Raw genomic sequence first — 25739 nt, 5'->3', positions numbered from 1 at the left:
GGCCTCTTCCTTGCCTCTTGCTCCATTTCCTTTCCAGCCAGGGATTCACAGAGAGAGGCAGTCAACAACAACATCCATTGCTTCCCTTTAAGAAAGAACAGATTGCCTCTAAGAGGCTCAGGTTAACTGGTTACTGTACACCTTGCTAGGTGCACACACTGTTTTACGCCCTCCCTGTTGAGTGCGTTGATATTGAGATGGGGGGAAGCAGGATCTTTGAGGCTACCTGCCTCAACAGGACAGTGATGTAGTCATGCATCGCAATCCCTGCACCTGAAAATGAGCCACTTTCAATTTCACCCCCTTAATCATTATAGATATTGTACCCTTGGTATTGGGCTTCCATTGTGTGCTTTAAACCCAGGGATGTGACACACCCCTTTAGATGCACAGCCATCCACTGTATGATGTGCCCAGACAGGAGTTCAGACCTCTCCCTCCACCCGACCCCCCCCCGTCACCCCAATTACATAGGTATAGCAGGAGGCCATTCAGTCTGTTCCACTGTCCAATTTGATCATTGCTGAGCTATAAGTCAACTCCGCCTATACCTCTTGGTTACATAATCCTCAGTTCCCTTCACTAACATCAGCCGTGCTAAATTCTCCCTCAGTGTACCTGAACCAGAATGTGGTGACTGAGGGATTTTCACAGTAACTTCATTACAGTGTTAATGTAAGCCTACCGGTGACACTAATAGATAACCTTTCTTTAACAAAATATTGATCAACTTTAGTTTTGGAATTCTCCTTCGATATAGCCTCAACAGTACTTTAGGATATCTTCACATGACTTCATCAAGAATCATTTTTCAGAGAAAATTAACTCAATAATGACAAAGAATGGATAAAAGATAATTATTCATTGAAATGCTCCTAAAAGAGGAGATGGTGGTAATCCTGAGGCCGGAGCTAATTCTCTGGGGGAATGAGTTCAGGTACCACAATGGTGGAATTCCAGATGTTATTGATCAAATTTAGAATTGTGATCCTGGGCGGATTTTTACCAGCACATCCGCTCGAGGTTCGTACAATCCTGCCCAAGGCCAACAAAGAATGTTGTTCTCTGAGCCTTGCCCACCCCCGGAATCGGGACAGGCATGTCAATAAAGCTCCAGCCCCAATCTCAATAATGATGACCATGAAACTATCATCAGCGGTCATTAAAAACTAATGTCCCAAAGGGAGGGAAATCTACCATTCTTAACTGGTCTGGCTTACAAGACTCTAGAGCTATAGTGATGTAGCTGACCATAAAACAGACAAGCAAACCATTCAATTTGAGGGCAGTTAGTGATGGGCAAAAAACATGTTGGTCTTGCCAGCGACATTCCATCAAAGAGTAAATTAAAAAAAACACTCACCAAAAATTACCAGAGGAAGTTCACTCCAGACGGTTGCTAATTTGAAGAGCACAAATGGGGCTACGAGCCCACCAATAGCACTTGGGGATGAACATATTGAAACGCCAAAATTCCTGTTAGTTTAAAACAAAAATTCTTGTTTAGTGGTACAGACTTGAGTATTGTTGAAAAAAAGGAGACAAGCTATCAAAGCTTTCCATCTCGCCCTCACCAGGAAAGTTAACCCAATAGTAAAGTGAACAATTTATATTGCCCAAGATGAGATTGGTTGGCATTGGACTTTGATTGGTACAGGTGTTGGCATGGCAAATGCAGCAGGGAACAGTTAACTGTTAACTGCCAAGCTGTTGTTCAAATTCAACCTGGCAAGTCAACTCTGATTGATGAAGGCATTGCCATGGGGAATGAACTACAGAATGGCTGCCCCTCAAGCTTTTGTTTGATTGCGAATGCCTGGATGGAAGGGAACATTGTGCCTTTTCCAAGGCCTCAATTAGAGCCCACTTGCCAACCACCACCACTCTCATCCCATGCAGTATAAATTGTTGTTTTCTTTATCTTGCGAGCTGCCCTGATGAATACAAGAAGTAAAACTTTGATAGCAGCTCTCCTTTTGTAGCAAGACAAAAATTATTTGCACTGAAAAAAGAATTACACTAAGAATTTGCGTTAAAAGTTGCACAATATGGCTCACTTATTCTTGCTCGAAGCCTCATACATTCCGACGCAGGAGCCTATCCTTTATAAGCAAAAGGAACAGGTTCAGGCATGGTGCCTTTTTGGACTTAAATCAAAGCATGTTCCGTGGTAAATTTTCCATTGCAATGCCTCAACAAATCAGAATCAACTTGCCAACCAATTGGCACCCATTTCTCATGCAGTATAAGTTGTTTTCCTCCCCTTTGAAGTTTGATGTTCTTACATCTACGCTGATGAGTACAAGATGAAAAACTTTGACAGCTTGTCTCTTGTTTCAACAATACTCAGGTTCTGTATGACCAAGTGACAAAAACAATCAGTTAAGTAAGTGGCAATGCCAGCACTGGGTTACAACTAACCGTCATACTGTGAGGGTGTATCCGTCCCTTATTCATACAATTTAAAATTGTTGTAAAGATTTTAATTAGTTACCTTATTGATGTGGGTTGTAGTTCATTGGTCACAAGGAAAAGTATACTGATTGACATCGTTATTCCGCACCTACCCAGTGTGGCAACAGCAGTTTTGAGCCAGTGCATATCTTCAAGATGAAAAAACAAAGTTAACATAAGGTCCCAATGAGTTACTAACAGTTACAACTGGTACAAGACTTTCACCAAATCTTAAACACACCCATGAAATCAAATTATATTTTTAAGGCAATGCCCCCTAGAATGGGCAATGGACCATAAGATGTAAGAACAGAAGTAGGCCATTCAGCCCACTGAGTCTGCTCCACCATTCAATGAGATTGTGAATGATCTTCATCTCTGTCTTCAATGGCGACCCCTTACTCTGAGATTTTGCTGTCTGGTCCGGGACTCTCCCACAATTGGAAAAGATCTCTCTGCATCTACCTCCTGAGAATCCTTTATGTCTCAATAAGATCACCTTTCAATCTTCTAAACTCCAATGAGTACAGGCAATAATTTTCCAGAAGGTAAGCCACCCATCAAAATACTCAGAAACAATTGTTAATTATTATTGCACAGCCTTCACTCACACATTATCCCAAAGTGAGTGAAGGGGGACACTGAGTGTGTACAGAGAAACAAGTGGCTAGTACTTGGCCTGGTTCATAAGGAAGTAGGCTTTGGTGAGCAAAATGTTCATTCAGAGAGTTGATGCTGTAACAATTCAGTTGTAATGCTCACGGGGAAATCTAGGCTATGGTCAGGACGGTTTTGGAAACTCTAGTACTCTGAGTTCCATTGTTTGAGTGTAATTGCAATTTAATAATAGCAAGTGCAAGATTTTACCCCAAAAGTGATCATCCCAATAAGACATGAAACAGGTTAAGACAGTAACAGATGACACTTTACGAAAAGGCAGAATATCTCCAGAAGAATGAAGCACAAAGTCCATTTTAAAACCTAAGTTTTTCAACATTTCTTCCATGTGTTGTACAGATAAATTTTTTGATACAGAAGCAGTCAGCACTTACCTTCTGAAACACACGCTGCTAATAGACAGAATATTCCTGCCAGTAATTGGGAGCTCATAAAGGGACTCCGCCTTCCCACACGTTCAACCAGCAGGAAACCCAGTAATGTTGCCGGCAGTTCCACAGCTCCAGCTACAAACAGGTCAACATAGCTATCACCTCCCTGGATTCCCAAACGCAAGATTAACCCGAGGTACACCACATTGCTGGTGAACCTGAGAGAAAAAGAAACAAAATCAAATAAACTGTTATATCACTCAAACCATTCCTCCCACTGTTAGGGACCAGATCAGAAACCCCAAGGTACATTATGAAATTAGACCAAATCCCAACCATTTTCTTTGATTGTGGCATTAGTGTGAGGATAAGGTTGTTTAACTCCAGGTATGATTCAATCGAATCACTAGGAAGTTTTTATCAACACAAACTTTATTTAACAATACAGTTTAACTATAATGAATGAATTAACTGAACTTTTACCAATTCATAGAATCATAGAATCTACAGTGCAGAAGGAAGCCACTTGGCCCATTGAACCGGCACTGATAACAATCCCACCCAGGTTCTATCACCGTAACCCCACATATTTACCCTCCTAATCTCCCTGATACGAAGGACAATATATCCAGGCCAATCAACCTAACCCACACATCTTCAGACTGCGGGAGGAAACCGGAGCACCTGGAGGAAACACACACAGACACGTGAAGAATGTGCAAACTCCACACAGTCACCTGAGGCTGGAATTGAACCCAGGTCCCTGATGCTGTAAGGCAGCTGTGCTAATCACTGTGCCACCATGCCATCCTTTAGCTACTTCATCAATAACCTTCCCTCCGTCATACTTAAACATGACAAGGTATAATTCTTAACCGCTAGTCTATTTCTATTAGTTCCAATTTAAGCAATACTTCTCATAGCTTTAAGCCTCTCTTCAAAACCAGTTAGTAAACATCAGAGGCTTATGTGATGGTATGTGTTAACAGTGTGAGAGCATTTGCACACTTCTGGAGAGAGATACAGTGGGATTCCTGTCTTCCGACACTCAAACAGCAGCCTCCAGAGAGAGAAAAAAAACTCTTGCTTCTTTCAGGATCAAGCAGAAACTAACCTGTTTTCCCCCCTATAAATTTCATTCCACCCATTCACATAACTCTGTCTCTTGTCAATCAACCTAATTAAATGCTACTCTGAAACCCCAGGGTGAAAACCAAGAATAAACAAAAACGTATTAAAACAAACACCGCATTATCTAGGATTAATTATTCTCCTACATTCTCAGCATGGAGCTGTTTGGTCTGTAGACAGATCGGCACCAGGTAAACCAGGGCTGAATTTTAAACATACCCCTCACAAGAACCATAATACCTGTGATTCCCAGTCCAAGGCAATATGGCTGCACCATGATATGGACTAGCAAGCCATACAGCTATAAGGGTAATTAGGAATAGGCAATAAATGCTGGCCTAGCCAGCAACACACACATCCCAAGTTTGAATAAAAGAAAGTAATCAGTAGGTCAGTGGAGTTTTCACTGGGTGAGCCATCAAGCACTCAACCACATTCAACTGAGTATGGCATCAAGGAGCACTAGTAAAACTGGAATCAATGGGGCAAACTCTCCTCTGGTTAGGGTCATACCTGGTACAGAGGAAGATGGTTGTGGTTGTGGAGGGTCAGTCATCCCAGCTCCAGGACATCTCTGCAGGAATCCCTTAGGGTAGTGTCCTAGGTCCAACAATCTTCAGCTCTTCATCAATGACCTTCCTGCCATCATAAGGTCAGAAGTGGGGATGTTTGCCGATGATCGCACAATATTCAGCACCATTCGCTACTCCTCAGATACTGAAGCACTCCATGTTCGAATACAACAAGATTTGGACAATATCCAGGCTTGGGCTAACAAGTGGCAAGTAACATTTGTGGCATACAAATGCCAGGCAATGACTATCATCAATAAGAGACAATCTAACCACTGCCCCTTGACATTCAATGGTGTAACCATCACTGAATCCCCCACTGTCAACATCCTTGGGGTTATCATTGACCAGAAACTCAACTGGACTCACCACAGTAATAAATGGCTACAAGAGCAGATCAGAGGCTGGGAATACGGCAGCAAGTAACTGACCTCTTGACTCCCAAAAGCTATCCACCATTTACAAGGTACAAGTCAGGAGTGTGATGGAATACTCCCCACTTGCCTGGATGGGTGCAGCTCCAACAATACTCAAGAAGCTTGACACTATCCAGGATAAAGCAGCCAGCTCGATTGGCACCACATCCACAAACATCCACTCCCTCCACTATCGACGCTCAGTAGCAGCAGTGTGTACTATCTACAAGATGCACTGCAGCAATTCACCAAAGATTCTTATTCAGCACTTTTCAAATCCATGACCACTTCTATCTAGAAGGACAAGGGCAGTAGACACATGGGAACACCACCGCCTGCAAGTTCCACTCCAAGCCACTCACCATCCTGATTTGAAAATATATTGCCATTCCTTCATAGTCACTGGGTCCACATCCTGGAATTCCCTCCCTAACAACACTGTGGGTCAATCTACAGTATATGGACTGCAGCGATTCGAGAAGGCAGCTCACCATTACCTTCTCGAGCACAACTTGGGATGGGCAATAAATGCTGGCCAGCCAGTGATGCCCATGTCCCACAAATGAATAAAAAATATAGAGATAGTTAGAAACTAAGAATGATCTCTTGTCATGTTTAAGTATTTCAATTGGTAAAAGTTCATTTATTATAATTAAACTATTTGTTAAAATAAGTTTGTTTTGATAAAAGCTTCCTGATGTGTCAATTGAATGGGATCTAGTCTAACTTCATAATATATCTTGGAGTTTCTGATCTAGTCCCTACACAAGAGTCATGCAAATAGTATACAGTAGTACAGCATCATTATACTTATGGAAGCAAAACAATCTCATCCATTCAGTAATGCATCTTACCATCTACAGTGTCTATTTGTGATCTCACCAGGAATACATCAAAATAAGTGTCCGCTTTCTCATTTGTGGTGTCCGAAATAAATCCAGTAAGGAAGGATTCTTGATCTCTTCAGAACTGTTCTCTCCTCTCACCATCTGAAAAACATCAGGAAGTCGCGTCATTGGAATAAAATAATTTTAAATTCCCTCAAAATTCTGTTTGCAATTAGCTAGTTGGACTGCATGGTCCCTTTAAGGCTAACACGGGACTATGCATACATCTTAAAGGGAACATTGCTTGTGTGCGACCTATTTGCCCAGATCCTGTGGAGTACATTCCTGAATGCCGCAGAGCCAGGCACTCTGCAGCTTAGAGGGAGCATTGCCTTTACCTTGGCTTTTTTTCCTTTTTAAGTAAGTATCCAATTCCCTACTGAAAGTCACTATTAAATCATATTTCCACCAGCCGTTCAGGTAATACCTTTCACACCATGACAACTCACTGATAGAAAACAATTCTCCTCATCACTCTGCTTGCTTTTCTGCCAACAACCTCAAATCCGTGCCCTCCGCTTACCAACTCTCTTGCCAATAGGGACAGTTTCTCCTTATATCTACTCAATAATTTCAAACAGCTCTATTAACTCTCCCCTTATCATTTCTTGCTCTAATGGAAAAAAGATTTGCATCTGTATAGCGCCTTTCACAATCCCAAAAGCCCCAAAGTGCATTCCAGCCAATGAGGTACTTTTAGAATCATAGAGTAGAATCATAGAATCCCTACAGTGCAGAAGGAGGCCATTGGCCCATTGAGTCTTCACTGACTTGCCGACAGAGCATCCCACCCAGGCCCATCCCTGTCCCATTCCTATAATCCCACGCATTTACCTCACTAATCCCTTAACCTACACATCCTGGGACACTAAGGACCAATTTAGCATGGCCAATCCACTTATTCTGCACATCTTTGGAGTGTGGGAGGAAACTGGAGCACCCGGAGGAAGCTCATGCAGGCAAGACATGCAAACTCGACACAGTGTATCAGTTATTGTACTGTTGGAAATGTGGCAGGAAATTTGTGCACAGCAAGCTCCCAAAAACAGCAACGACCAGATAATTAGTTTCTGAAAGACTGGTTGAGGGATAAATTCTATGAACTGATGAATTGGGAAAAACAACACTTTGCCCTAGTGACCCAGAATTTGCACTTAATGCCCGTCACAGGCCTCAAAGCAAGCCTGGCTGAAAGACATAGCAACCTCGCTGGTGTGAATTTCAGCTCTATCGCCATCCAGTGGTGCTACACCTGATTGCGGCCTGGCCTCCTGAAACTTGATGTGGGGATGCTGGCGTTGGATGGGGGTAAACACAGTAAGAAGTCTCACAACACCAGATTAAAGGCCAACAGGTTTATTTGGTAGCACAAGCTTTTGGAGCACTGCTCCTTCATCAGGTGAGTTCTATTCACAAACAGCATACAAAGACACAAACTCAATTTACACGTTAGTGATTGGAATGTGAATCTTTACAGGTAATCAAGCCTTAAAGGTACAGACAAGATGAGTGGAGAGAGTGTTAAGCAAAGTTTAAGGAGATGTGTATTGTCTCCAAACAGGACAGTTAGTGAGATTTTACAAGTCACGGGGGTTCATCCATTGTTGTAGTGTCTACATGGTCTCCCCAATGTACTACGCCTCGGGACATCCTTTCCTGCAGCGTATCAGGTAGATAATGTTGGCCGAATGAACACCGCTCAACAATCACCAGGCAAGACTGTTCTCTTCCTGTTGGTGAACACTTCAGCTGTCACGGGCATTCGGCCTCTGATCTTTGGGTGAGCGTTCTCCAAGGCAGCCTTCACGACACACGACAGCACAGAGTCGCTGAGCAGAGACTGATAGCCAAGTTCCACACGTGACGACGGCCTCAACCGGGATCTTGGGTTCATGTCACACTATCTGTAACCCCTGCGACTTGCCTGGGCTTGCAAAATCTCACTAACTGTCCTGTCTGGAAACAATACACATCTCTTTAACCTGTGCTTAACCCTCTCTCCACTCACATTGTTTGTACCTTTAAGATTTGATTACCTGTAAAGACTCGCATTCTAATCATTATGTTGTAAATTGAGTTTGTGTCTTTATATGCCCTGTTTATGAATACAACTCCCACTCACCTGATGAAGGAGCAGTGCTCTGAAAGCTTGTGTTACCAAATACATCTATTGAACCTTAATCTGGTGTTGTGAGACTACTTCTGAACCTCCCACTGCGGAGATGGAACGATGCCATCAGGATGCCCAAGCAGCCAATGGCACCAAAGGATTTTTGCAGAAGCTCAACCAGGAAAGAAAAAAAAATAAAATCACAATTCAGAGGTGTCTCTTCTTGTGTCATCTCCACCTTGACTGCTCGCAGAGGCAAGCCGGGTCTCCGAGAATTGTACTTGGAAACATGTACATCTCCCAGGCACCTGGTGACAAAATCACATACACACAGCCTTGTGACATACAACACTCACTCATGTTGATGTGTTGGCAGCAACTACTGAAATGTGCGCTATGGTTAACTCCTTCATCTCGCCAGTTCTAAATCATGCCCTTCATCTTTCAGAGCTGCATCAAGCATCCTTCAGGAGCTCTTACAGTCTGTTTGAATATTTCAAATTCATGCATGGCAAGCTCCCAAAAACAGCAACGACCAGATAATTAGTTTCTAAGAGATTGATTGAGGGATAAATTCTATGAACTGATGAATTGGGAAAAACAACACTTTGCCCTAGTGACCCAGAGTTTGCAGTCAGTGCCCATCACAGGCCTCAAAGCAAGCCTGGCTGAACACGCGTCCTTTGTTTGAACAGAGGGGAGTATGGTAGGGTGAGAGAAGAATTGGCGAATGTGGACTGGGGGAGCGCGTTGGAAGGTAGGTCTGCTGAGGAGCAGTGGAGGATCTTTAAGGAGATCTTTCTTGGTGCTCAGCAGAAATCTATTCCGATGGTTAAAAAGGACCGTAGGAGGAGAGGTAATAAGCCGTGGATAACGAAGGAGGTGAAGGAAAGTGTTAAATTAAAAGCAGAGGCGTTTAGAGTAGCTAAGAGTAGTGGGCGAGAAGAGGATTGGGAGAGGTTTAAATGTCAACAAAGATTGACAAAGAAGTTGATAAAGGAGGGTAGGAGAAACTATGAAGCTGGGCTAGTGCTTAATATAAAAAAGGATAGCAAGAGTTTTTATAAATATATAAAAAGGAAGAGGCTGGCTAGGGTGAATGTTGGACCCTTAGAGGATGAGAAGGGGGACTTAGTGGTAGGGGATGGGGAAATGGCTGAGGTCTTGAATAACTTTTTTGTTTTGGTCTTCACGGAGGAGGACGTGAATAATTTGTCGGGTGTTAGCGATGGAAAGGTGGTAGGACTGGAGGGTCTCAATGACATTATTGTTACTAGAGAGGTGGTGCTCGACAGACTGGAGGGACTGATTGTGGACAAGACCCCAGGACCGGATGGAATGCATCCGAGGGTTCTGAAAGAAATGGCGGAGGTGATAGTGGATGCCTTGGTGCTTATTTTCCAGACGTCGCTGGATTCCGGGGAAGTGCCGGAAGATTGGAAAACGGCTAATGTTACGCTGTTGTTTAAGAAGGGTGCCAGGCAAAAGGCAGGGAATTATAGGCCGGTTACTTTAACGTCTGTTGTAGGTAAAATGTTAGAATCCGTCATCAAGGAGGAAATAGTGAGGCATCTTGAGGGGAATTGCTTGATAGAGCAGACGCAGCACGGTTTCGTTAAGGGGAAGTCGTGTCTGACAAATTTATTGGAGTTCTATGGGGATGTGTCTAGGGCGGTGGATGGAGGAGAGCCAGTGGATGTGGTCTTTCTTGATTTTCAGAAGGCGTTTGACAAGGTACCTCACAAGAGGTTATTGCAGAAGGTAAGGGGGCATGGAGTTGGGGGTAGGGTGTTAGCGTGGAGAGAGGATTGGTTGTCAAATAGGAGGCAGAGAGTGGGGGTTAATGGGTGCTATTCGGATTGGCGGTTGGTGACTACTGGAGTGCCCCAGGGGTCGGTGCTGGGGCCTCAGCTTTTTACCATTTATATAGATGATCTGGAGGAGGGAACCGAGTGTAGAGTGTCGAAATTTGCTGATGACACCAAGATTGGGGGAATGGCAAATTGCGCGGAGGGTGTGGAGAGTCTGCAGAAGGATCTAGATAGGCTGGGCGAATGGGCCAGGAAATGGCAAATGGAATTTAATGTTGGCAAGTGCGAGGTGGTCCACTTTGGTAGGAACAATGGTAGGAAGGACTATTACTTACGTGGCGAAAAACTGCAGCAGGCGACGGTGCAGAGGGACCTCGGGATCCTTGTGCATGAGTCGCAAAAACCCAGCCTGCAGGTGCAGCAGGTGGTCAGGAAGGCCAATGGGATGCTGGCCTTCATAGCGAGGGGGATTGAATATAAAAGTAGGGAGGTCTTGCTGCAGCTGTATAGGGCATTGGTGAGGCCGCAGCTGGAGTACTGTGTGCAGTTTTGGTCGCCGCACTTACGCAAGGATATTTTGGCCTTGGAGGGAGTGCAGAGGAGGTTTACTAGGCTGATACCGGAGTTGAGGGGGTTGAGCTATGAGGAGAGGCTGAATAAACTAGGCTTGTACTCGTTCGAGTTTAGAAGAATGAGGGGAGATCTCATTGAGACGTATAAGATGATGAATGGGATGGATAGGATAGAGGTGGAGAGACTCTTCCTGCTCAGAAAGGACAGTAGGACTAGGGGGCACAGCCTCGAGATAAAGGGGGGGCGGTTTAGAACGGAGTTGAGGAGGAACTTCTTCACTCAAAGGGTGGTGAATCTCTGGAATTCTCTGCCCGTTGAAGTGGTGGAGGCTACCTCGCTAAATATTTTTGAGACGCGGGTTGATGGGTTTTTGATAAGCGAGGGGATTAAGGGTTATGGGGAGAGGGCGGGAATGTGGAACTGAGCCACGACAGATCAGCCATGATCTTATTGAATGGCGGGGCAGGCTCGAAGGGCTGGATGGCCTACTCCTGCTCCTATTTCTTATGTTCTTATGTCCTTAAAGACATAGCAACCTCACTGGGGTGAATTTCAGCTCTATCGCCATCCAGTGGTGCTACACCTGATTGCAGCCTGGCCTCCTGAAACTTGATGTGGAGATGCTGGCATTGGAAACTTCCCAGTGTGGAGATGGAGCAATGTCATCAGGATGTCCAAGCATCAAAAGCATTAAAGGATTTTTCATTTTTATCAACTTTTTTGTTGGCCCTTTAATAGTTTCTAAAACTCTCCCAATCCTCAAGAGTCGTTCTTTGTTTTAGAACATTTTAAGCTTTTTTCTTTAACCTACTATTATATTTAAACTTCTAAGTGGACATAGATGTGTTTTTCTTGCTGAGTTCTTGATCTTCAATTGCATTTTTTTGTTGAATATTTTGAATTGTTCACTTACTCCATATCTTTTAGTCTATTTACCCGATTACCCGATTAACCGTAGCCAGCTCTCCACGCGTGCCTAAGTTGTTGGTTTTGTTTAATATTAAGATTTCTTTGTGATTGGAGAATGTCACTTTCAAACTTAATGTGGAATTCAATAATATTATGATCATTATTTCCCAGTAGCTCATTGACTGTGAGGTTACTAACTAACCCCGCTTCATTACGTAATACTAGGTCTAAGCTAGCTTGATCTCCAGTCAGTTCCACAACATAAGGCAGTGTTTTTCAAACTTCTTTTCCCCAGGACCCACTTTTGCCAACTGGCCAAGCTTCGGGACCCATGCCACATTCATTCATTCGCCAATATTTCCCCACAAGGTTGGCACAGTGGTTAGCATTGCTGCCTTACACTGCCAGGCACCCAGGTTCAATTCAAGCCTTGTGTCACTGTCTGTGTGGAATTTGCACATTCTTTCTGTGTCTGTGTGGGTTTCCTCCAAAGGCTCCGGTTTCCTCCCATAGTCCAAAGTTGTGCGGGTTAGGTAGGTTGGCCATGCTAAATGTGTGAGGTTACAGGGATAGGGCAGGGGAGAGGGCCTGGGTAAGATACTCTGTCAGGGAGTCAGTGCAGATTCGATGGGCAAAATGGTCTCTTAGCATTGCAGGGATTCTATGATTCTATAACACGTGTGTGCTTTGCATCCTGATTTGCTTTGTCACAATTAACAAAACCATATCTCATCTTTATATTGCTTTGTTCGTGATTTTAGGTTTTTCCTTTGTAGGCTGTTCACCAGAGGCCCTGGCATACTTTGCTGAGCTAACAGTGGCACTGCTCTGTCTTATCACACTCTCTCCAGCAGATTCCAATGTGAGATTTTGGCCAATAGGTACACTGGCCGTTGCTTGTAACAAAATGATTCATGCCCACCGCCCTCTTGACTTGCTTGTAAGTGAAAGAAGCTCACCTCCAAGTGTATTTGTGCCAAAAACGCATATGTAGAAGATGCATGGAGCCAATGTACACGCAGGGCACACTGACCTGCTCACCTGTGCCTCTCGTGGTCAGAGACTAATATTCCAGGGGAGTATAAATTTAGGCAGAGGGGTTTGGCTACATTTATAATGTGTGCAGTTCTTGGCACCTAAGCCCAGTGATCTTTGGGGAAAACCGCAATCCTTTGTACTCCTGCCTGTGACCCACCCAGGAATCATGACTCCCACTCTGAAAAAACCTGTTCTAAGACACTCATAAAAACATTCTACAAACTGATCTTTTAGACCACACTTGCCAGTTTTAATTATCCCAGTCTATTTGAAGATTGAAGTCCCTATAATTAATACGTTGCCTTTATTAGATGCAACCATATTTTCTTGTTTAATGGTATAACTACTGTAAGGTGGCGTATAGGTTACTCCCACCACTGCTTCTAACTCTTGCTATTGTTAACATCCACACATCCTGATCCAAGTTCATGATCTTCTAATGCCTTTCTGACTAATACCCTTAGGTCATCCTCACTACCCCCTCCCCTCCTTTGCCATTCTGTCTGCCTTTCTGATCTTTTGTGCACGCTGAAATATTTACTTACCCTCGATCAGCTTGCAACATGTCTCATTAGACAATAAGAACTAGAGGCAGGCATAGGCAACTCAGCCCCTCGAGTCCGCTCTGCTATTCAATACCATCATTGATGATCTCACCTCGGCCTCAGCTCCACCTTCCTGTCCATGCTGCATAACCCTTTAGCCCATTACTAATTAAGATCTGTCCATTTCCTCCTTAAATTGACTTAATGCCCCAGCATCCACTGCACTCTAGGTACTGAGTTCCACAGATTCACAACCCTTTGAGAGAAGTTGTTTCTCCTCATCTCTGTTTTAAATCTGCAACCCCCTTATCCTAAAACTATGACTTCTTCCTCTAGATTGCCCACAAGAGGAAGCATCTGCTCTACGTCTATTTTGTCAATCCTCTTTAGCATCTCGTATAACTCAAATAGATCTTCCCTCATTCTTCTAAACTCTGTAGAGTACAGGCCCAACCTGCTCAATCTCTCTTCATAAGACAATCAATCTGGTGAACCTCCTCTGAACTGCCTCTAATGCCACTACATCCTTCCTCAAATAAGAAGACCAAATCTGTACACAGTATTCCAGACGGGATCTCACCAACACTTTGTTTACATGCAGGAACACTTCCTTACTTTTATACTCTATTCTTTTAGCTATAAATGCCAAAATTCAATTTGCTTTCCTCATTTCCTTATGTATCTGCATACCAGTTTTCTGCAACTCATGCACAAAGACGCCCAGATCCCTCTGCATTGAAGCATCCTGAATGGCATAACATAACAGAGCTCAGAAGAAGTCATATGTACTCTTGTACCTGGATGAGCACAAGGCACATCATAACATTCAAGGCTTTGGGCTAAGTACTGGTAAATGGGATTAGATGGGAGGACAGCTATTTCTCATGTATTGGTGCAGGCTGGATAGGCAGTAAGACCTCTTTCTGCACTGTATGGTTCTTTCATTCTATGGAACATTAACTGTTTCTCTCTCCACAGATGCTGCCAGACCTGCTGAGCCTTTCCAGCATTTTCTGTTTTTATTTCAGATTTCCAGCATCTGCAGTATTTTGCTTTAACTTTAGTGCTTTCATTTCAATTAATCTGATGAGCTGCCAGTGCAAAGGGTATCCTTCATAAGCAGCTTGCTGATCTGGGATAGGAAATCTTCTGGGAAAGATGATTTGGTTGCATCACCCTGGCACTGATATTCTCCAACCTTGTTCGCCCTACCACTGCTGCCAGCGAGAACAGAGAATTTAACTCTCAGCCAAAACGCCATTCACCGCAGTGAGACCGGAGAATCCCAGCCACGGGCAAGTTGGAGAATTCTGGCCCACATCTCTAATTTGCATGGGAGGCAGAATACTGGGTATAAAGACAGTACTACCACAACTGGTGAATCCCTTTTGCAGCTCACAACAGGCAAAGTTTGGACTGTACTGAGCCAGAAAATTCAGACCATAGGGTCCAACATTATATGTGATTCTATGGTTGGGCAGCACTTACTTAACAACCCTGAGTGTGCTAGGAATTACACCAACAACCAAATCAAGATTATCAGCTGGGCTTGCAGTGAGACTCATTTATACTTGCTTAAAGATATATATATTTACACTGGACCACGTCCTCTGTAAAGGAATAGAACATGCTCTGGCATTGCATGCTTTTCAATTTAACAAATGCTTGGAGACAACATTTCCCAGGGGCATTCCCCATGGCAACACCCTGACCAGTCATATTTGACTTGCCTGGTTTTAATTTAAACAAAAGCTTGGGGATAATTGTTTCCTGGTCCATTCTCCAATGGCAACACCTCCACAAATCAGAGTCCACTTGCTAACCAATCTGTCCCCTTCCCAATATTTCTAGTATAAAACTCAGTCCATTACCTCTTTGTAAGTTGATGGGAGACTCTTGCCATTCCGCTCTGCAATATCCTGGGCGATTTTCAACGCTTCTTTAATTCTCTTCCGCGATAACAACCAACGGGGAGATTCTGGGATTAAGCTACAATTGGAAAAGATCACATGTAAACTCCATTCCAGGGTGCAGCATGTGACTGTGGCACAATATTAATCAATGGGAATCTTTGTTGTAAATTCAAATTACCAGCAGTAAAGCAGCAAAACAAAGTGTGGGACACTAATGGCCATTTGGATTCCTTTCCAAGACTTAACCAAGTAGGCAAAAACAGGAAGTAACATCACACCCAATGAGAAGACTGCTTGGGTTACAAATATGACAACTCTTCTGTATCTTGGTCCAACCAATTCTGTGGCTGAAAGAGATAACAAGGTCATTTGCTTTGGAAGATTATAATGGAAGGTACATAACAAAACATTACACTTACCTGCTGGTCTGCGTTTGACTATAACCGATGAGGGTTGTCCTTACAGCTGCCAATGATAAGAATACAAGACTCTTCGTCGCAGAGTCATAGGATGGAAATTTCTGGCCTCATTTGCCCCAAGTCTGGAAAATCCCGTCCTAAGTCAGTGAGTCCTTGCATAGTCCGTGTCCCACCCGCTACAATTTCCATGATGGCGGGACAGGAAAAATCTGGCTATAGAGTCAGACAGTACAGAAAAGGCCCTTCAGCCCATCGTGTTTGCACCCACAATATCTACCACTGAATGTGCACTAGTCCCATTTTCCTGCACTTGTCCCATATCCTTGGATATTATGATATTTCAATTGCTCATTCAAATACTTTTTTAAAGATTGTAAGCTTTCCAACCTCCATTACCTTCCCAGACAGTGCATTCCAGATTCCCACCACTCTCTGAGTGAAAAGGTTTTTTCTCAAATCCCCAATAAATCTCCTGCCCTTTATCTAAAAACTCTGCCCCCTCGTGATTGACCCCTCAGCCAAGGAGTACAGCTGCTCCCTGCGCACCCTGACCATATCTCTCAAAATCTTATACACCTCAATCATATCCCTCCTTAATCTTCACTGCTCTAAATAAAACAATCCAAGCCTATACAGTCTCTCCATTTGGCTCAAATGCTGAATCCCAGGCAACACCCTGGTGAATCTCCTCTGCAACCCCTCTAGTGCTATCACATCCTTCCTATAGTGAGGTGACCAGAACTGCACTCAGTGCTCCAACTGTGGCCTAACTAGCCCAAGCATATGGCAGTGCATCTAAGGGATGAGTGAAACCTGATTGGATTTTTGTGTCAATAGGAAAGGTCTGGGCATGGAAATAAGTATCATTTTTACTACTTCCAGGTAAATCCTGGTCAAAGCTGTAGCTTACACTTCATGGTTTTAATATCATAGTCAGCATCCCACTCTGCACATTCTGAAAACTTGAGTCCATTCAAAGCTTCATGAACATAACTTGCCCTGTCATAAACCTTTAAGGTATATCAGCATGATATTACTAGAATGGAAATTTGTCATGCAATCCAGTCTTAGCTTTACTTTTAATCTGAACAGAGCACAGCAAACACAGTTCTGGTGTCTTCAAGTGATATGCCAATGTATAGCTGTCTAATTTTAATAAATGTGCCCACAAATGTTTACCCAATCCATTATAGTGATTGATGCCTTGTGTCTTGTACAGTAAATAAACCCAAGGGTTATATCACAATAGCGCACCTTGCACCAAGCTCTGTTCTTACCTTCCACTGTCTCGTCCCCTTTCCCTGCCTCTTTACTTGTTTAAAACCTGTCACATCACTAACTTTCCCCAGTTCTGATAGGAGGTCACTGACCTGAAACATTGGGCAGGATTTATTGCGCAACTTGCCATGTGTTTTGCATGAGATGGCCTGCTATTGGCTAACAACAAGATTCTCTGATCCCGCCGCTGTCAATGGGGTTTCCTGTTGACTGGATCCCTTGCTGCTGTGAAAGCCGCAGTGGGGGTGTGCTGTAGGTGGAAGGTCCCGGCATCATGGAAAGCTAAAAAGGTCTGGCCATTAACTTTGTTTCTCTCTCCATCAATGCCACCCCCCATTTGGATCCAGTTAGGCAACATACAAACCTCATGTACCAATTGGTGCTGCAGGATTGTGGGACTAGCCAGTGCACCTCCAGCGTTGGTATCTTCTGAATGTAACAAGTAAACTCTGCATGCACTGGAGGCCCCAATGTTACAATGAATTGGAAATCACTGAAATGAATGAGAGAATCATGGAATTCCTACAGTGCAGAAGCAGGACATTTGGCCCATCAAGTCTGACTGACAACAATCCCACCCAGGCCCTATTCCCATAACCCCTTAATTTACCCTGCTCATCCCCTGACATTAGGGTCAATTTAACATGGCCAATCAACCTAACCCACACATCTTTGGACTGTGGGAGGAAACTGGAGAACTCGGAGAAAACCCACATAGACACTGGGAACATGCAAACTCCACACAGACAGTGACCCAAGGCTGGAATTGAACACAGGTCCCTGATGTTGTGAGGCAGCAGCGCTAACCATTGTGCCACTGTGCACCCAACTGACGAGAGCTTTCCTGTTTACATTACTAACCTTCTCTGTAAAAAGCACTGAAGAAACTACAGCTTATTGAATGACACTTAACTGGGGTTTTAACGTCATACTAAGTGCATAATTACTGCTTGAATGATCCTGAAAACCTAATTTTATAAATGTCAAGTTTCTGTATCATGTTAAAACATGCATATTTTAAAAATAATAGTTTTCTTAAATAAATATTTGCTGATACTTCAGATTCTACCTCAATCCAATCTATATTTCCCAATGTTTTGCTGCTTTCTGTGAAATGATAACTTACAAAGTGAATGATAGTCCTGTAAGCTTACTTCCTTCTTTGCTATCTGTGAGAATATTTCAATGTGATTGGCTTCCAACACTGTTGTTAAGCAGCTGGAGTTGACACCAGGTTCCAACCAACAAAGAGTAATTCATCCCACAAAGATTGCCAGTTCCTTATGGACAAATTTCTATCACGTAAGTACTATTGTGTTCTTGCTGATTGTGAAATCTGGACTATGTAAGTGTTAAGATCATAAGAACATAAGAAATAGGAGCAGGAGTAGGCCATCTAGCCCTTCGAGCCTGCCCCGCCATTCAATAAGATCATGGCTGATCTGAAGTGGATCAGTTCCACTTTCCTGCTTTCTCCCTTGTCTGTCAAAAACCTATCTACCCGTGACTTAAATATATTTAGCGAGGTAGTCTCCACCACTTCAACAGGCAGAGAATTCCAGAGATTCACCATCCTTTGAGTGAAGAAGTTCCTCCTCAACTCCGTTCTAAACTGCCCCCCCCCCGCTAGTCCTGCTGTCCTTTCTGAGCGGGAAGAGTCTCCACCTCTACCCTATCCATCCCTTTCATTATCTTATACGTCTCTATAAGATCCCCCCTCATCCTTCCAAACTCCAACGAGTACAGACCCAGTCTATTTAGTCTCCCTTCATAGTCTAACCCTCTCATCTCCGGTATCAGCCTAGTGAACCTCCTCTGCACTCCCTCCAAGGCCAAAATATCCTTGCGCAAGTGTGGTGACCAAAACTGCACACAGTACTCCAGCTGCGGCCTCACCAATGCCCTGTACAGTTGCAGCAAGGCCTCCCTGCTTTTATATTCTATCCCCCTCGCTATAAAGGCCAGCATCCCATTCACCTTCTTGATCACCTGCTGCACCTGCAGACTGGGTTTTTGCGACTTGTGCACAAGGACCCCCAGGTCCCTCTGCACCGTAGCATGCTGACAGTCTGATAGTCTGATGCTGATAGTGTTCATAGTCATGAATGCAAAATTGTATTTTTGAAAGGCATTTGCTACACTCAAGTGACATTCAGGCTTACCAATGACAGCGTTGATCAGGCATACCCCTCTTCCAAACAAGCCTTCCAGGATTTGAAAAATCACAAACGCTGGGTAAGTTGGCGCAATTGCGACAGCAATCCCAGATACTCCTGTTCCAGCCAAACAAGCCAGTAAGCAAAGCTTTCGGCCAAACCTACAAACGGAATGATTATTTTCAGTTAGGCAATTGAAGGAGTCAAGTGGACAAGGTAACAGTCAGACTGTGGGTGTCACTTACCTGTCTGCAGTGTAGCCTGTGGCGAGTGCACCAAGAAAAAAGCCGATTTCAAGACAGGCTTGAGACATATCCACTTTCCAGGCATTTTCACATACAAGTTCATACTTTAAAAGGAGAAAATAGGAGAAGATAAAGGAGCGAATTCATTACATGTATAGAATTACAATCTCACACATTACAAAACTCACAAGTCTAGAAACTGGACTTGGCAATATTAGCAAATGAACATTTAATATACACATACTCTCCTTCCATTGGCATTGACCAAGTGGATTAGTCTGACAAATTGACAATCTCTTCCTCACTTCCCTCTCAGTCAGAAGTCCCAAGGACAGAGATATACAGCATGGAAACAGGCCCTTTGGCCCAACTCGTCCATGCTGACCAGGTTTCCTAAACTGAACTAGTCCCATTTGCCTGCGTTTGGCCCACATCCCTCTAAACCTTTCCCATGTACCTGTCCAAATGTCTTTTAAATGTCGTAACTGTACCCGCCTCCACCACCTCCTCAGGCAGCTCGTTCCATACACGCACTGCCCTCTGTATGAAAAAGCTGACCCTCAAGTCTCTTTTAAATCTCTCTCCTCTGATCTTAAACCTAAGCCCTCTAGTTTTGGATTCCCCTACCCTGGGGAAAAGACCTCGGCTATTCACCTTATCTATGCCCCTCATGATTTTATAAACCTCTGTAAGGTCACCCCTGATGCTCCTCTGCTCCGGGGAAAAACATCCCAGCCTATCCAGCCTCTCCTTATAATTCAAACCTTCCAGTCCCGGTAACAAACTTCCTCAAATAACATTGCAAAATCCGGGTAGGAAATATCATTTCATTCTCACGCCTGTCAGGTAACGATTCAATCTCTCTATACAGGGAAAGGGGAAAGACTTCATGGTCTAGTAACAGGGAGTTCTGGGCAGATGACCTGGCCAATGTTCAGTGTTTAAAAAAGACGAACTGATTATTTCTCTGTATTGTGTGGAGATTGGCTGCCACATTTGTCTCAGGTCAATCAAAAGGGTTAAAGATCACACAAGTTTAAAAATCACATAAGCTGCAAGCTGAACCTCAGTCACACAGGGAAAGCTATGTGCAAATGACAGATTTTGATTAAAGTAAGCCCAGATAAGGGTCAAGGACTATTAGTCAAATGATATTCTGCTGCTAAAAATTGGTTTGCACCTATTTTCATAGAATCCCTGCAGCACAGATGGAGGCCATTCAGCCCATCTCTACAGCAACCTCTTTCAACATTAGGAGATGCATTATATCAAATCCCAAGGACTTAACAAATTGCAGCCCCATTAATCTCTCCAAAAGAATCTTCTTCCACATGCTAATTGAAGCAATGGAAAGAAATTCTTCACCTAGATGTTTTAAATAGATTGGAAAGAAAATGTCGGGCCATGGGAGTTAGCAACCACACCAGCAGAATGGAGGGGAAGATTTGGAAACATTATGAGGGACACCGTTGGCAAGAAGCTATTAACTGGGGTTTCTAGGAATTAAATCTGCAATTTTTTAAAGGGTGTGTGATTAAAACAAAGCCATTATTTTAGATAGTTAGCTGCAGCCCTTAGAGGATGGACCCAATGAAAGTCTAAAATCAAAAAGTCAAGTTAATCAATCCACACAATGATGTTAGCAAGCCAGATGCACAATAATTTTATTTACTGGGTGGCACAGTGGTTAGCACTGCTGCCTCACAGCACCAGGGATCCGGGTTCAATTCTGGGCTTGGGTCACTGTCTGCGTGGAGTTTGCACATTCTCCATGTGGGTTTCCTCTGAGTGCTCCAGTTTCCTCCCACAGTCCAAAGGTTTGTAGGTTAGGTGGGTTGACCATGCCAAATTACCTTTAGTGTCAGGGGGACTAGCTAGGGTAAACGCATGGGTGGGTGGGATTGTGGTCAGTGCAGTCTTGCTGGGCTGACTGGCCTCCTTCTGCACTGTAGGGTTCTACAACTGATTTTGCCTTTTTTACATTCTCATTCCTAGCCACAATTTGTTTTATAAAATCTTCCTGAGGTTTTTTTTCATTCATGAGATGTGGGTATTACTCACTGGGCTGGAATTTGTGGTCCACCTTTAATTGGCCTTGAGCTGAGTGGCTTGCTAGGCCATTTCAGAATGCATTGCTGTGGATTTGGAGTCACATGTAGGCCAGACCAGGTAAGGATGGCAGATTTCCCTCCCTAAAGAGGGACTCATGAATGAGATGGGTTTTTACAACAATTGTTTCACAGTCATCATTAGGTTTTTAAATTCCAGATTTTTATTGAATTCAAATTTCACCATCTTCCATGGTGGGATTCGAATGCAGATCCCCAGAGGATTACCATGGGCCCCTGGATTACTAGTCCAGAGAAATACCACAGCTCCACTGCCTCTCCAATGCAAAAACCAGCTAACAGATAGGGTGAGAAGGAAACCATTTTGTGGAGATGTACCACCGCTATCCAAGATTGTTCATTGTCTGGAAAAAGCTGGAGGGTCTGAACTCTGTACCCTTCTTCAACCAAACAAGACACGAGGACAAAAGGACACTTGCATTCCATGAATTAGGAAACAAACATGTGTCCCGATTGCAGAATGGGTGAGTTACAATGGTTTATTGCGGTTCTGATAAATTATTCACAGTTGTAAATTAAATTTTAATTACGACTCACGCCTGAAGGAAAAATAAACAGAATCTGTCACCTTTTTTTCCGGTTGTTTTGCTAATGATTTACTGGGATGATACAGGGGTCAGTGACAGACATCAATTATATGGGACTGTTCTCCTCCAAACATGTTGTTGAAATGAGACTTTTTAGAGCTATTCAAAATTGTGAGGGGGTTTGGATACAACAAACGGAGAGAAACGGTTTCCTCTGGCAACTGGGTTGGTAACTAGAGGGTGCACACTTGAAATCATTGGTGTTAGAACAAGGATTAACATGAGGAGATTTTTTTTCACAGAGCATGTTAAGATCTAGAATGCACAGCTTGATAGGTAGGTGCAAGTAAGTACATAGAAACGTTCAAAAGGAAATTATGTGGCCAGGATTCTCTGGCCATTCACGCCCCATCGCCACTGCCAACAAGCATGGAGAATTTGGCATGCAGCCAAATCTCCATTCTTGCAGCGGGACTGGAGAATCTCCATTCATTGCAGTGGGACTGGATAATTGTAGGTACAGGTGAGATTGGCGAATCCTTGTTCACGGAGACTGATTTTCAGGACCAAGAGGAACAAACTGAGGTGTGGGTCCATATTTGAATAACTGTTTTAAACAGCTAGCACACGCACATTGGGCTGAATGGCCTCCTTCTACATTGTAAACTTATTTGATACTACAAAGCTTCCAGCTGTACTTAGTGCAATAAACCTTAGGAAGGTTCACTTTTACGTTTAACCACTTGTAGATCAAAAAGAATCAACAAAAATATTTGTTAATGCAGATCCTGGTAAAACAAATGAATCTTATTTACCTCGCTTACGATTGTTGTACGTGAACCATCAAAAAACCAACCATTCTTACAGGGTGTGAGTAGTATGTCACCAGAACTATTTGTGATTAAGGAGACGGGATAGTCACAGTCGAAAAAAGTTACATTCCAGTCTATATTGTAACGTTCGCAGCGACTGTGGGAAGAGCTTCCCGGATTCTCCAGGGGAACTGTGTAATTCCTTTCCTGTTCCAGAGACCACCCACACTTCTCTCTCAGCTCCAGCGTGCCAGGGGGACCCCTGCACCAGTGATTTGGAATCTGTCCCAGAAAAACGGATACAACAATCAGGAATGAAAAAGTCAGCCCACTTAAAGACAAAATCAGAATGATCCACTTCTGGCATTTTCCAAACTCCCCGATATCCTTCAAAACGTCATCATAGGTTAACATCTTTGCAGGCTGTGCGCAAGAATGTCTTGGATGAAGAGACAAAGATTTACTGCTCTCCCAACTTCGTAGGCTCGCATTCCTTGTTCCTTGGTTGTCACGGTTCAGTGGTACAGAGTGAAACTGGTACAGAGTTCAGCCTCACACCGCACAGAAAACTGACAACACAAGCCTCCAAACAACTCAAAATCAAAATTCAGAAATAGTTTTGAATACAGTCCAGTACCTCAAAATAATTTAACATTATTACAAGAGCAAGTGCGGGGCAAGGTCATTGTTTTAACAGCACGTGTTGTTCTCGGTCTCACTAAATATCTTGCTCCCGACTCAAGAACCCCCCAAATTCCGGTGAGCTTGCCGTAATCTAAACTGGAGCTGTACTCAAATGCACGCATTGCTTCTGAGGCAGTGAATTTTAGACACAGTGTCAGAATATTATCCCCTCACATACGTACTGTTAGAGGGAAGCCAGCATTGGGTCAGAAAGTTGGCATTGGGTCAGGAAGATGACATTGGGTCAGGAAGTTGGCATTGGGTCAGGAAGTTGGCATTGGGTCAGGAAGATGACATTGGGTCAGGAAGTTGGCATTGGGTCAAGATGTTGGCATTGGGTCAGGAAGTTGGCATTGGGTCAGAAAGATGGCACTGGGTGAGGAAGCTGGCATTGGGTCAGGAAGATGACAATTGGTCAAGAGTTGGCATTGGGTGAGGAAGATGGCACTGGCTTAGGAGCAAAAAAGTACAAAGAAAATCACAGCACAGGAATAGTCCTTTCGACCCTCCAAGCCTGCATCGACCGTGCTGCCCAACTGAACTAAAACCCCTATCCTTCTGGGGACCATATCACTCTATTCCCATCCTATTCATGTATTTGTCAAGACGCCCTTTAAAAGTCGTATCTATTGTATCTGCTTCCAGCATCTCCCTCGGCAGCGTATTCCAGATATCCACCATCCTCTGTGTAAAAATCTTGCCTCATACATCTCCTTGAAACCTTGCCCCAGATAATAAAGATAATAAAAGGGCATGGGCTAGGGAGTAACACATTGACATGGATTGAAGATTGCCTGGCTAAGAGGAAGCAGAGAGTAGGCATAAATGGGTAATTTTCTGGTTGGCAGGCATGGCATGCCACAGGGGTCAGTGCTGGGACCTCAACCATTTACAAGTTATCTGAATGACTTGGATGAAGGGATTGAAGTGATGGCTGCCAAATTGGATGGTGACAAAGATAGGTAGGAAAGTAGGTTGTGAAGAGGACTTAAGGAGGCTACAAAAAAGTATAGAAAGGTTAAGTGAGTGGTCAAAGATCTGACAAACGGAGAATAATGTGGGCAAATGTGAAACTGTCCATTTTGACAGGAAGAAGAAAACAGAAGCTTGTTATCTAACTGGTGAGCTTGCAGAACTGTGAAATGCAGAGGGCTCTGGGTGTTCGAGTGCACGAATCACAAAAAGCTGGTATAAAGGTACAGCAAGTAATTAAGAAAGCTAATCAAATGTTATTGTTTATTGCGGGAGGAATTGGTTACAACGGGAGTTTATGGTTGCACAGGACACTGATGAGGTCACATTTGGACTGTTGCACACTTTATTGAAGGAAGGATGAAAATGTTTTTGAAGCAGTTCAGAGAACTGGACTAATACCTGGAATGGGAGGGTTCTCTTATGAGGAAAGGATGGACAGGCTAGGCTTGTATCTGCTGGAGTTTAGAAGAGTAAGAGGCGGCTTGATTAAAACATAAAAGATCCTGAGGGATCTTGACGGGGTGCAGGTGGAGAGGTTTTTCGCCCTATGGGAGAATCTGGAACTAGGGGTTACTATTCAAAAATAAGGTGGTCGCCCATTTGAAATAGAGTTGAGGTGAAATGTTTTCTTTCAGAGGGTGGCGAGTCTCTGGAACTCTCTTCCTGAGAAGTCAATGGAAGCAGAGTCTTTGAATATTTTTAAGATAGAGGTGGATAGATTATTGATAAGCAAGGGCATGATAGGTTATTGGGTGTAGGTGGGAATGTGGGGTTGAGATTATAATCAGCCATGATCTTATTGAATGATGGTGCAGGTTCGAGGGGCTGAATGGCCTACTCCTTGCTCATATGTTTACATGTTCAGAAAGCCATGGCTTTCTCCTTGCTGTTTAACTCAGCATCCCGCTTTTTAGATTTCTTGACCAATCACAAAATGTGGGCTTGATAACAACGCAGGCCAATGAAAGGCTTCCCATTTAAAGGAACCCTGACAGAGGCTGCAGCCAATGTTCCTTGTGAAGACTGCGACATTAGTGTATCTTTAAGGAGTGTCTTTTTAATGTACTCTGCAGTTGTAAGCAACCTTTTTCACTTTGTTTTTCTCT

The 25739-nt window shown here is 43.6% G+C and overlaps 1 protein-coding gene across 1 annotated transcript in view; it reads right to left on the bottom strand.

Moving 5' to 3' along the window:
• Positions 1–23890, bottom strand: part of LOC145350837 (solute carrier family 22 member 3-like) — a 30836-nt gene extending 6946 nt beyond the window's left edge. Inside the window, exons 1-9 of the mRNA XM_080200190.1 lie at positions 22978–23890; positions 19507–19610; positions 19268–19422; positions 15587–15755; positions 15367–15484; positions 6505–6611; positions 3507–3721; positions 2495–2603; positions 1364–1476 (exon numbers count right to left, since the gene is read on the bottom strand). Coding sequence (XP_080056316.1) covers positions 1364–1476; positions 2495–2603; positions 3507–3721; positions 6505–6611; positions 15367–15484; positions 15587–15755; positions 19268–19422; positions 19507–19610; positions 22978–23388 — 1501 coding nt within the window. The 5' untranslated portion in view covers positions 23389–23890. The remainder of the gene's footprint in view (positions 1–1363; positions 1477–2494; positions 2604–3506; positions 3722–6504; positions 6612–15366; positions 15485–15586; positions 15756–19267; positions 19423–19506; positions 19611–22977) is intronic.
• Positions 23891–25739: the final 1849 nt, after the last annotated feature.

Source organism: Carcharhinus amblyrhynchos, chromosome 12 (genome assembly GCF_965287045.1).
Source record: "Carcharhinus amblyrhynchos chromosome 12, sCarAmb.v2.hapA, whole genome shotgun sequence".
Lineage (NCBI taxonomy): Eukaryota > Metazoa > Chordata > Chondrichthyes > Carcharhiniformes > Carcharhinidae > Carcharhinus > Carcharhinus amblyrhynchos.
Note: the sequence above shows the minus strand (reverse complement) of the source record. Positions and strands in the feature narration are given on the sequence as shown.